The sequence below is a fragment of the Galeopterus variegatus genome, unplaced genomic scaffold, assembly GCF_000696425.1.
Source record: "Galeopterus variegatus unplaced genomic scaffold, G_variegatus-3.0.2 Scaffold13310, whole genome shotgun sequence".
NCBI lineage: Eukaryota > Metazoa > Chordata > Mammalia > Dermoptera > Cynocephalidae > Galeopterus > Galeopterus variegatus.
In genome coordinates this window covers 4000-16072 of record NW_007739421.1, presented here as the reverse complement: position 1 = coordinate 16072, position 12073 = coordinate 4000, and the positions used below count along the sequence as shown (strand labels likewise).

Below are 12073 nucleotides of genomic sequence, written 5' to 3'. Positions count from 1 at the left end.
GGAGAAGAAGGTGAGGTTAGGGATGTGAGTGGCAGAGGAGGTGAAGGTAGGGGAGTGAGGAGAGGAGGTGAGGGGAGAAGGATGTGAGAGGATAAGTGGGTGAGGGGAGAATGAGGTGATGGGAGGGTGGTCAGGTTAGGGAGATGAGGCATGTAAGAGGTGAGGAGAGAAGGAAGTGAGGGAAGGGGGTGAGAGGAAAAGGAGGTGAGGATAGGGAGGTGAGAGGAGATATGTGAGGGTACAAGGAGGTGGCAGGAAAAGGAAGTGAGGGAGGTGGGGGAGAAGGATGTGAGGGTGGAAGGAGGTGATAGGAGAGGAAGATGATGTGAAAGAGGTGATAGGAGTTGAAAGAGGTGAGAGGAGAGGGTGAGGGGAGGCAGTTGAGGTGAGGGGAGAGGATAAGGAGGTGAGTGGAGAAGATGAGGTGAGGGAGGTAAGATGAGGTGAAAGATGTAAGGGGACGGAGGTAAGGGGAGGAATGTGAGTGGAGAAGTAAGTGAGGGGAGGGAGGTGAGGGGAGGGTGGTGAGGGGAGAAGGAGGTGAGGGAAAGAGCTGAGTGGAGAAGGAGGTGAGGGGAGGAGTTGGTGAGGGGAGTGAATTGAGGAGAGAAGGAGGTGAGAGTAGAAGAAGGTGAGGGGAGAACGAGGTGATGGGTAGGAGGTGAAGGGAGGGAGGTGAGGGGAAGAGGTGAGGAGTGAAAGGGATGATGAGAAGGAGATGAAGGGAGGGAGGTGAGGGAAAAAGGAGGTGAGAGGAGAAGGAAGTGAGTGGAGAAGATTAGGTTAGGTAGGTGAGGTGAGCGGAAAGAGGTAAGGGGAGGGAGGCGAGGGTATGGATTGGAAGTGAGAGGATAGACGTGAGTGAGTAAGGAGGAAAGGGGAGGGAGGTCAGGGGAGGAGGAGGTGAGGGGAGGGAAGTGAGGGGAGAAGGAGTGGAGCTAGTAAGGTGAAGGGAGAAGGAGGTGAAGGGATGGAGGTGAGGGGAGAAGGAGGTGAGGGAAGGGAGGTGAGGGGAGAAGGAGGTGAGAGGAGAAGGAGGTGAGGGATGGGAGGTGAGGGGAGAAGGAATTGAGGGGAGAAAGGTGAGGAGAGGGGAGTGAGGGGAGTAGGAGGTGAGGGAACGATCTGAGGGAGAGGAGGTGAGGGGAGAAGGAGGTGAGGGAAGAAGAAAATGAGGTTATGGACATGAGGAGAGCCTAAAGAGGTGTGGGGTGGTAGGTGTGGGGATGGTGTGGATTTGCGGGGATGGAGGTGAGGAGAGAAGAAGATGAGGTGAGGGAGGTGAGGTGATTGGGAAGAGGTGAGGGGAAAGTGGTTAGGGGAGGAGGTGGAGCTGAGGGGATTGAAGTTAGGGGAGAAGGGTTTGAGGGGAAGAACGTGACAGAAGTGAGGTGAAGGAAGGGGAGGTCGGTGAGGGGAGAAGGAAGTGAGGTGAGCGTGGTGTGGAAAGTGAGGTGAGGGGAGAAGGAGGTGAGGCAAGGGTGGTGAAAGGAGGGACGTGATGGGAGGAGGTGAGGAGCGAAAGAGGTGAGGGGAAGGAGATGATGGGATGGAGGTGAGGGGCGGGAGTTGAGGGAAAAAGGAGGTGAGGGGAGAACAAGATGAGGTGAGGGAGGTGAGGTAAGGGAAAAGAGGTGAGGGGAGGAAGGTGAGGGGAGGTTGTGTACGTGAGGGGCTTGAGGTGAGGGGAGAGGAATATGAGGTGAGGGAGGTCAAATAGGAGTAGTTGAGGGGAGGGAATTGAGTGGACATGGAGGTGATGGGAGGGAGGTGAGGGGAGAAGGAGTTGAGTGAAGGAGGTGAGGGAAGAAGGAGGTGAGAGGAGGAGGTGAGGGGAGGGAGGTGTGGGAGAAGAAGGTGAGGTAAGCAGCAGAGGGGAAAAGTAGTTGAGGGGAGAAGGATGTGAGGGGAGAAGAAGATGAGGTAAGGGAGGTGATGTTAGGGGAAAGAGGTTAGGGGAGGGAGTGGAGGTGAGGGGATTGAAGTTAGGGGTGGAGGAGTTGTGGGTAAGGAGATGAGGGAAGTGAGGTGAGGGAAGGGGAGGTAAGTGAGGGATAAGGATGAGAGGTGAGGTTTGTGTGGAAAGTGAGGTGAGGGGAGAAGGAGTTGAGGGAAGAGAGGTGGGAGGAGGGAGGTGATGCTAGAAGGCAGTGAGGGGAGGCAAGTGAGGAGAGAAGGAGGTGAGAGTAGAAGGAGGTGAGGGGAGAAGGAGGTGAGGGGAGGAAAGTGAAAGGTGGGACGTGAGGGGAGGAGGTGAGAAGTGAAGGAGGTGAGGGGAATGAGATGGAAGTGAGGGGTGGGTGGTGAGGGGAAAAGGAGGTGAGGGGAGATGGAAGTGAGGGAAGAAGATGAGGTTAGGTAGGTGAGGTGAGGGGAAAGAGGTGAGGGGAGAGAGGTGAGGGTATGGAGTGGAAGTGAAGGGACAGATGTGAGTGGGTAAGGAGGTTAGGGGAGGGAGGGGACGGGAGTAGAAGGTGAGGGGTGGGAAGAGAGGAGAAGGAGTAGAGCAAGGAAGGTGTAGGGAGGAGTTGAGGGGAGGGAGGTGAGGGGAGGAAGGGGTGAGGGGAGGGAAGTGAGGGGAGAAGGAGGTGAGGGAGGGAGGTGAGTGAAGGGGAAGGAGGGGAGGGGAGAAGGATGTGAGGTGAAGGAGTTTAGAAATGTGAGGTGAGGGTAGGGAGGTTATTGGAGGTTTCAGTGAGGCGAGGAAAGTGAGGAGAGAAGGATTTGAGAGTAGAAGGATGTGAGGGGAGAAGGAGGTAAGACAAGGGAGGTGGAAAGAGAGAGGTGAGGGGAGGAGGTGAGGAGTGCTAAAGGTTAAGGGAATGAGATGATGGGAGGGAGGTGAGGGCCGGGTGGTGAGGGAAAAAGGAGGTGGGGGGAGAAGGACTTGAGCAGAGAAGAAGATGAGGTGATGGAGGTGAGTTTAGGGGAAAGAGGTGGGTGTAGGCAGGTGAGGGGAGGGAGTGAAGGTGAAGGGATGGAGGTGAGGGGAGAGGAAAATGGGGTGAGAAAGTTGAGGTGAGGGGAAATAGGTAAGAGGTGAGGGTATGGAGTGGAAGTGAAGGGACAGATGTGAGTGGGTAAGGAGGTTAGGGGAGGGAGGGGACGGGAGTAGAAGGTGAGGGGTGGGAAGAGAGGAGAAGGAGTAGAGCAAGGAAGGTGTAGGGAGGAGTTGAGGGGAGGGAGGTGAGGGGAGGAAGGGGTGAGGGGAGGGAAGTGAGGGGAGAAGGAGGTGAGGGAGGGAGGTGAGTGAAGGGGAAGGAGGGGAGGGGAGAAGGATGTGAGGTGAAGGAGTTTAGAAATGTGAGGTGAGGGTAGGGAGGTTATTGGAGGTTTCAGTGAGGCGAGGAAAGTGAGGAGAGAAGGATTTGAGAGTAGAAGGATGTGAGGGGAGAAGGAGGTAAGACAAGGGAGGTGGAAAGAGAGAGGTGAGGGGAGGAGGTGAGGAGTGCTAAAGGTTAAGGGAATGAGATGATGGGAGGGAGGTGAGGGCCGGGTGGTGAGGGAAAAAGGAGGTGGGGGGAGAAGGACTTGAGCAGAGAAGAAGATGAGGTGATGGAGGTGAGTTTAGGGGAAAGAGGTGAGTGTAGGCAGGTGAGGGGAGGGAGTGAAGGTGAAGGGATGGAGGTGAGGGGAGAGGAAGATGGGGTGAGAAAGTTGAGGTGAGGGGAAATAGGTAAAGGGAGGGAGGTGTGGGTACAGTGTGGAGGTAATTGGATGGAGGTGAGGGGAGAAGGAGTTGAGTGAAGGAGGTGAGGGAAGAAGGAGGTGAGGGCAGGAAGGTGACGGGAGGGACATGAGAAGGAGGTGAGGGAAGAAGGAGGTGAGGGCAGGAAGGTGACGGGAGGGACATGAGAAGGAGGTGAGGGAAGAAGGAGGTGAGGGCAGGAAGGTGACGGGAGGGACATGAGAAGGAGGTGAGGGAAGAAGGAGGTGAGGGCAGGAAGGTGACGGGAGGGACATGAGAAGGAGGTGAGGGAAGAAGGAGGTGAGGGCAGGAAGGTGACGGGAGGGACATGAGAAGGAGGTGAGGGAAGAAGGAGGTGAGGGCAGGAAGGTGACGGGAGGGACATGAGAAGGAGGTGAGGGAAGAAGGAGGTGAGGGCAGGAAGGTGACGGGAGGGACATGAGAAGGAGGTGAGGGAAGAAGGAGGTGAGGGCAGGAAGGTGACGGGAGGGACATGAGAAGGAGGTGAGGGAAGAAGGAGGTGAGGGCAGGAAGGTGACGGGAGGGACATGAGAAGGAGGTGAGGGAAGAAGGAGGTGAGGGCAAGGAGATGAGGGGAGGGAGGTGAGGGGCGGGATGTGGGGGGAAAAGGTGAGGGGAGATGGAAGTGGGGAGAAGAAGATGAGGTTAGGTAGGTGAGGTGAGGATAAATAAGTGAGGGGAGGGAGGTGAGTGGAGAAGGAAGTCAGGTGTGAATGAGGTGATTGGAGAAGTAGGTGGGGATAGTAGGAGGTGAGGGGAGGATGGTGAGGGTAGTAGGCGGAGATGGGAGGTAATTGAGGAGAGAAGGAGGTGAGAGTAGAAGTAGGTGAGTGTAGAAGGAGGTGAGGGGAGGGAAATGAGGGGAGTGATCTGAGGGGAGTAGGAATTGACTGCAAGGAGGTGAGTTGAGGGAGATAAGGGGTGAAGGACTTGAGGTGCAAAGGATTTGAGAAGAGAAGGATATGAGGGGAGGGAGGGATGTGAGGGAGGAGGTGGTGAGGGGAGCAAACTGAGTTGAGAAGGAGATGAGTGATAGAGGTGAAGGGAGAATGGGGTGAGGGGAGAAGGAGATGAGGAAAAAGAGGTGAGGGGAGGGAGGTGAGGAGAGAAGGAGGTGAGGAAAGGATGGTGAGGAGAGGGACGTGATGGGACAATGATGTGTGAGGCGAAGGAGGTGAGAGTATAACGAGGTGAGGGGAGGGAAGTGATTGGAGGGAGGTGAGGGAAGGAGGTAAGGGTAATTGGACATTAGCAGAGAATGAGATGAGGGGAGAAGAAGATGAGGTGATGGAGGTGAGGTAAGGGGAAAGAGGTGAGGGTAGGGATTTGAGGGGTGGGTGTGGAGGACAGTGGATGGAGATGAGGGAAGGGAGGTGAGTGGAGAAGGACGTCAGGGGTGAAGGAGGTGAGTGGAGAAGTAGGTGAGTGAAGACGGAGGTGCACATAGAAGGAGGTGAGGGGAGGAGACAGTGATGGGAGGGAATTGAGGAGAGAAGGAGGTGAGAGTAGAAGGAGGTAAGGGGAGAGTGAGGCGAGGCGAGGGAGGTGAAGGGAAGGAGATGAGTGGCAGGAGTTGAGGGAAAAAGGAGTTGAGGGGAGAAAGATTTGAGGGTAGATGAAGATGAGGTTAGGTAGGTGAGGTGAGGGGAAAGAGGTGAGGGTAGGGAGGTGAGGGTAGGGAGTGGAGGTGAGAGGATTGAGGTGTGTGGTTAAGGAGCATAAGGAAGGGAGGTGAGAGAAGGAGGTGAGTGGTGGAGGGAGTGGAGGTGAGAGGATTGAGGTGTGTGGTTAAGGAGCATAAGGAAGGGAGGTGAGAGGAGAAGGAGATGAGTGGTGTGAGGTGACTGTAGAAGTAGGTGAGGGGAGGGAAGTGAGGGGAGGAGTTGATCGAGGGAGGTGAAGGGAGAAGGAGGTGAGGGGAGGTAGGGGAGGTGAGAAGGAGTTGAGGAGAGGGAAGAGAGGGGAAAAGGATGTGAGCGAGCGAGGTGAGGGGAGAAGGAGGTGAGAGGAGGGAGGGGAGGGGAGGAAGGTGAGGGGAGAAGTAGTTGAGGGAAGGAGCCGAGGGAAAAGGAGGTGAGGGGGCTGAGATGGGCAGAAAGAGGTGAAGGGAGGTTGGTTTGGGGGGGAGTGGAGGTGAGATAATGGAGGTGAGGGGAGAAGAAGATGAGGTTAGGGAGGGGAGGTGAGAGGAAATAAGTGAGGGGTAGGTGGTTACGGGAGGGAGTGGAGGTGAATTGATGGAAGTTAGGGGAGAAGGAGGGGGTATGTATTTGAGGAAAGGGAGGTGAGAGGAAAAGGAGGGGAGTGAGGGAGGTGAGGTGAGTTGTAAGAGGTGCGGGGAGGGTGGTGAGGGGAAGGAGTGGAGATGAGTGGATAGAGGTGAGGGGGTATTTAGGCTAGGGGAGGGAGGTGAAGGGAGAAAGAGGGGCTGTGAAGAAAGTGAGGGGAGGAGGAGGTGAGGGGAGGGAAGTGAGAGGAGAAGGAGGTGAGGGACAGAGGTAAGGGGAGAAGACGTTGAGAGGAGAAGGATGTGAGGTGAGGAGAGAAGGAGGTGAGGGCAGGAAGGTGACGGGAGGGACATCAGGTGAAAATGAGGTGAGGGGTGAAGTAGGTGAGGGGAGAAGGAGGTGAGGGGAGGGACGTGAGGGCAAGGAGCTGAGTGGAGGGAGGTGAGGGGAGAAGGAGGTGAGTGAAGAAGCTGAGGGGAGAAGGAAGTGAGGGATCGAGCTGAGGGGAAAAGGAGGTGAGGGGAGAAGGAGGTGAGGGGAGAAGTAAAGGAGGTAAGGGAGGTGAGGTGAGGGGAAAGAGGTGAGGGGAGGGAGGTGAGGGAATGGAGGAGAGGGGTGAAGAAGATCAGGTGAGGTAGGTGAGGTGAGAGGAAAGAGGTGAGTGTACGTAGGTTAGATTGAGTGGAGGTGAGGAAATGGAGGTGAGGTGAAAAGGAGTTGAGGTTAGGGAAGGGAGGTGAGCGAAGGGGAGGGAGGTGAGAGAAGAATCAGGTGAGATGAAGGAGGTGAGGAAAGGAGAAAGAGGTGAGGGGAGCGAGGTGAGGGGAGGAGGGTTTGATGGATGGGAAGTGAGGTGAGGGAGGTGAGTGGAGAAGGAATGGAGGGAAGGTGATGGGAAAAGGAAGTGAGGGAGAAGGAGGTGATGGGAGAAGAACATGAGGTTAGGGAGGTGAGGGGAGCAGACAGTAGGGAGGGGAGGAGGTTTGGGGGAGGGAGATGAGGGGAGGGAGGTGATCTGAGAAGGACATCAGGGGCGATGGATGTGAGGGGAGAAGTAGGTTAGAGAAGACAGAGGTGAAGGTAGAATCAGGTGATGTTAAGGAGGTGTGGGGAGTAGGTGGTGAGAGGAGGGAATAGGGGAGAGAAGGAGGTGAGAATAGAAGGAGGTGAGGGGATAAGGAGGTGAGGGGTGGGAGGTGAAGGGAGGGAGGTGAGGGGAGGAGGTGAGGAGTGTAGGAGGTAATGGTAGGGAGATGATGGGAGGGAGGTAAGGGGCAGGAGGTGAGGGAAAAAGGATTTGAGGGGAGAAGGAATTAAGGGGAGAATTAGATGAGGTTACGTAGTTGAGGTGAAAGGAAAGAGGTGAGGTGAGGGAGGTGAGGGTAGGGAGTGGAGGTGAGGGGATAGAGGTGAGTGGACGGAAGTTAGGGGAAAATGAGTTGAGGGGAGGGAGAGAAAGGGAGGGAGGTGAGGGCAGATGGATGTGAGGTGAGGGAGGTTAGGAAAGTGAGGTGAGGTGAGAAGGAAGTGAGAGAATGGAGGTGAGGGGAGGAAGGTGACTGGAGGAGGCAGTGAGGCGAGGGAAGTGTGGAGAGAAGGATTTGAGAGTAGTAGGAGGTGAGGGAAGAAGGAGGTAAGGCAAGGTATGTGAAAGTAGTGAGGTGAGGGGAGGAGGTGAGAAACGATAAAGGTGAGGGGAATGAGATGATGGGAGGGAGGTGAGTCGCGGGTGGTGAGGGGGAAGGATTTGATGAGAGGGAAGTGAGGTGAGGAAGGTGAGCAGAGAAGGAGGGGAGGGAAGGCGGTGATGCAAAAAGGAGATGAGGGGAGGAGGTGAGGTGAGAAGAAGATGAGGTTAGGTAACTGAAGAGAGGGGAAAGAGGTGAGGGGAGGTAGGTGAGGGGAGGGTGGTGAGGTGAGGGCGTGCAGGTCAGTGGATGTAGGTGAGGAGAGGGAGGTGAGGGGAGTTGGAATTGACTAGTGGTAGGTGAGTGGAAGGAGGTTATGGGTGAAGGACTAGAGGGGAGAAGTAGGTGAAGGGAGAAGGAGGTGTGGGGACGGTGTTGAATTGTGGGACAAGAGAGGACCAGGAGGTGAGATGAGAAGGAGGTGAGGGTTGGGAGATGAGGGGAGTGAGGTGAGGGGAGTAGGAATTGACAGGAGGGAGGCGAATTGAGGGAAGGGAGGGGTGAAGAACTGGAGGGTCGAAGGAGGTGAGGGGAGAAGGGTAGATGAAGATGAGATTAGGTAGGTGAGGTGAGGGGAAAGAGGTGAAGGGAGAAAGGTGAGGGGAGGGAGGGGAGGGTACGGAATGGAGGTGAGGGGATAAAGGTGAGGGGAGGGAGGTGAGCAGAGGAGGATGTGACGGGATGGAAGTGAGGGGAGAAGGAGTAGAAGGAGGGAGGTGAAGAGAGGAGGAGGTGACAGGAGGGAGGGGACAGAGGAGGAGGTGAGGGAAGGAGCTGAGGGGAAAAGAAGTGAGGGGAGCAGGAGGTGAGGGGAGAAGAAGATGAGGTTAGGGAGGTGATGTGGGGGGAAAGAGGTGAGGGGATGTAGGTGAAGGGAGGGAGTAGAGGTTAGGGGATGGATTTCAGGGCAGAAGAGGATGAGGGGAGGGAGGTGAGGTGAGGGGAAATAGGTGAGGGGAGGGAGGTTAGGGGGTGGAGTGGAGGTTAGGAGATGGACGTTAGGGGAGAAGGAAGGGAGGGGAGGGAAGGGAGACGAGGGAAGGGAGGTGAAGGAAAAGGAGGGAGGTGAGGGGAGAAGGAGGTGAGGTGAGGGAAGTGAGGAGAGTGAGGTGAGGTGAGATAGAGGTGAGGAAATGGAGGTGAGGGGAGGGAGATGATGGGAGGAGGCAGCAAGTGGAGGGAAGTACGGAGAGATGGAGGTGAGAGTAGAAGGAGGTGAGGGGAGAAGGAGGTGAGGTGAAGGAGGTGAAAGGAGGGAGGTGAGGGAAGGAGGTGATGCACAAAGGAGGTGAGAGGAAGGAGATGATGGGAGGGAGGTGAGTGGCAGGAGGTGAGGGAAATGGGAGGTGAGGGGAGAAGGAAGTGAGGGGAAAAGAAGATGAGGTGATGGAGGTGATGTAAGGGGAAAGAGGTAAGGAGAGGGAGATGAGGAGAGAATGAGGTCAGGTGAGGAAGGTGTGGGGAGAGACTTGAGGGGGAAAGGAGGTGAGGGGCTAAGGAGGTGAGAGGAGAAGGCGGTGATGGGAGGGAGATGGGGAGAGGGAGGTGAGGAAAGAAGGAATTGACTGGAGGGAGGTGAGTGGAGGTAGGTGAGGGGATAAGGCGGTGATGGGTGAATGAGTTGAGGGGTGGGACGAGAAGGGACCAGGATTTGAGAGAGAAGTAGGAGAGAGGAGGGAGATGAGGGGAGAAGGAGGTGTGGAGAGAAGAAGGTGAGGGGAAAAAAGCTATGGTTATTGAGGTGAGGGGATGGAGTTGAAGGGAGAAGAAGTTGAGGTGAGGTAGGTGAAGTGAGGGGAATGAGGTGAGGGGAGGGAGGTTAGAGGAGGGAGTGGAGGTGTGTGGATGCAGGTGAGGGGAGAAGGAGGTGATGGGGGAAATGGGAGGGAAGGGAGGTGAGGGAAGGAGAGTGAGGTGAGGGTTGTAGGAGGTGAGGGAAGGGAATACAGCGGATGAGGAGGTGAGCCTAGGGATGTGAGTGGAGGGACGTGAGGGTAAAAGGAGATGACGTGAAAAAGAGGTTATGGGAGTAGTAGGTGTCATTATGGATTTGAGGGGTGGGATGGGAAGGGACAATTAGGTGAGGGACGAAGGAGGTGAGGGGAGAATGAGGTGAGGTTAGAAAGGTGTGGGGAGATACTTGAGGGGAAATGGAGGTGAGAGGAGAAGAAGGTGAGGGGAGGGAGATGAGGGAAGAGAGTTGAGTGGAGTAGGATTTGGCTGGAGGGAGGTGAGTGGAGGGAGGTGACGGATGAAGGACTTGAGGGGTGAAGGAGGTGAGGGGAGATTGATCTGAGGGGAAAATGAGGAGAGGTGAGAAGGAGCTGAGGGCAGGGAGGTGAGGGGAGGACTTGGTGAGGGGCAGGCAGTGAGGGGAGAAGGAAGGGAGTGAGGGCAGTGAGGGGAGAAAGTGTTGAGAGGAGAAGGAGGTGATTTGAGGAGGGTGAGTGGAGAAGGTGAGGGAAGGAGGTGAGAGGAAAATGACGTGAGTGGAGAAGGAGGTGAGGGGAGAACAAGATGAGATTAGGAGAGTGATGGTAATGAAAAGAGGTGAGAGGAGGGAGGTGAGGGTAGGGAGGTGTGGTGAGGGAGTGGAGGTTAGTGGATGAAGGTGAAGGGAGGGAGGTGAGGGGAGGGAGGTGAGTGGAGAAGGACGTCAGGGGCAAAGAAGGTGAGGTGAAAGGTAGGTGAGTGGAGATCAAGGTGTGGGTAGAAGGAGGTGAGGAAAGGGAGGTGAGGGTAAGAGGCCATGAGGGGAGGGATTTGAGCAGAGAAGGCTGTGAGAGTAGAAGGAGGTGAGGGGAGAAGGAGGTGTGGGGAGAAGGAGGTGAGGGGAGGGAGGTTAAGGGACGGTTGTGAGGGGAGGTGGTGAGGAGCAAAGGAGGTGAGGGGAATGAGATGATGGGAGGGAGGTGAGTGGCAGAAGTTGAGGGAAAAAGGAGGTGAGGGGAGAAGGAGGGGAGCTGAGAAGAAGATGGGGATAGACAGATGAGGTGAGGGGGAAGAGGTGAGGGGAGGGAGATGAGGGTAGGGAGTAGAGGTAAGGGGATGGAGGTGAGGGGGAAAGGAGGTTATGGGAGGGAGGAGAGGAGAGGAGTTGAGGGTAGTGCCGTGAGTGGAGAAGAAATAGAGCGAGGAAGGTGAAGAAGGATGGAGTTCATGGGAGGGAGGTGAGTGGAGGAGGAGCTGAGTGGAGGCAAGTGAGGGGAGAAAAAGTGAGCAAAGGAGGTGTGGAAGAAGGAGGTGAGGGGAGTAGGAAGTGAGGGGAGGGAGGTGAGGGGAGGGAGGAACGGGGAGAAAGAGTTCAGGGAAGGAGCTGAGGGAAAAAGGAGGTGAAAGGTGAAGTTGTGGGGAGAAGATGAGGTTAGGGAGGTGAGTTAAGCGGAAAGAGGTGAGGGGAGGGAGGTTAGGGGAGGAAGAGGAGATGAGGTGATGGAGGTGAGGTGAGGGGAAAGAAATGAGAGGAGGGAGGTTAGGGAGGGAGTGCAATTGGGGGTATGGAACTTAGGGAGAAGGAGGTGAGGGGAGAGAGGTGAGGGACGGGAAGTGAGGGAAAAGGAGGGAGGTGAGGAGAGAGGGAAGTGAGGTGAGGGGGGTGAGAAGAGTGTGATGAGGGGAGAAAGGTGAGGGAAGGGAGGTGAGGAGAGGGAGGTGATGGGAGCAGGTGGTGATGCGAGGGAAATTAGGAGAGAAGAAGGTGAGAGTAGAAGGAGGTGAGAGGAGAAGAAGGTGAGGCAAGGGAGGTGAAAGGCAGGAGGTGAGGGGATGAGGTGAGGAGCAAAGAAGGTGAGGGGAAGGAGATGATTGAAGGGAGGTGAGGGGTGGAAGGTGAAGGAAAAAAAGAGGTGTGGGGAGAAGGATCTGAGGGGAGAACTAGATGGGGTGATGGAGGTTGGGTGAGGGGAAAGAAGTGAGGGTAGGGAATTGAGGGGATGGAGTGAATTTGAGGGTATGGAGGTGAGGGTAAAGAAAGATGAGGTGAGGGTGGTGAGGTGAGTGGACTGAGGTAAGGGGAGGGGAGTTAGGGGAGGGAGGTGAGGTGAGTGGATGGAGTTGATGGGAGAAGGAAGTGAGGAGATGCAGGTAAGGGAAGGGAGGCTAGGGAAGGGTAGGGAGTTGAGGGGAGAAGGAGGGGAGGGGAGAAAGATAAGGGGAAGGAAGTGAGGGGAAGGAGGTGAGTGGAGAAGGTGAGAAGAGGGAGGTGAAGGGTGGGAGGTGACAGCAGAAGTTGAGGGAAGGAGCTGAGGGGTAAAGGAGTTCAGGGGAGAAGGTGAGGGGAGAAAAGATGAGGTTAGGGAGGTGAGGTAAGTGGAAAGATGTTAGGGGAGGTAGGTTAGTTGAGGGAGTGGAGGTGAGGGGAGGCAGGTGAGGATAGAAGGAGGTGAGGGGAAAAGGAGGTGAGGGGAGGGGGTTGAGAGGAAAATGAGGTGAGGCGAGGAGTTGAGGGG

At 56.0% G+C, this 12073-nt stretch overlaps 1 protein-coding gene across 1 annotated transcript; it reads right to left on the bottom strand.

The window, feature by feature from the left end:
- Positions 1 to 2814: 2814 nt before the first annotated feature.
- On the bottom strand, positions 2815 to 6105 carry LOC103581546 (proline-rich receptor-like protein kinase PERK2; the record flags this gene model as incomplete). Its single annotated transcript, XM_008563357.1, has 2 exons — positions 2815 to 2886; positions 5793 to 6105. Coding segments are annotated over 2 exons (385 nt in total), but the record flags the coding sequence as incomplete, so codon positions are not given.
- Positions 6106 to 12073: the final 5968 nt, after the last annotated feature.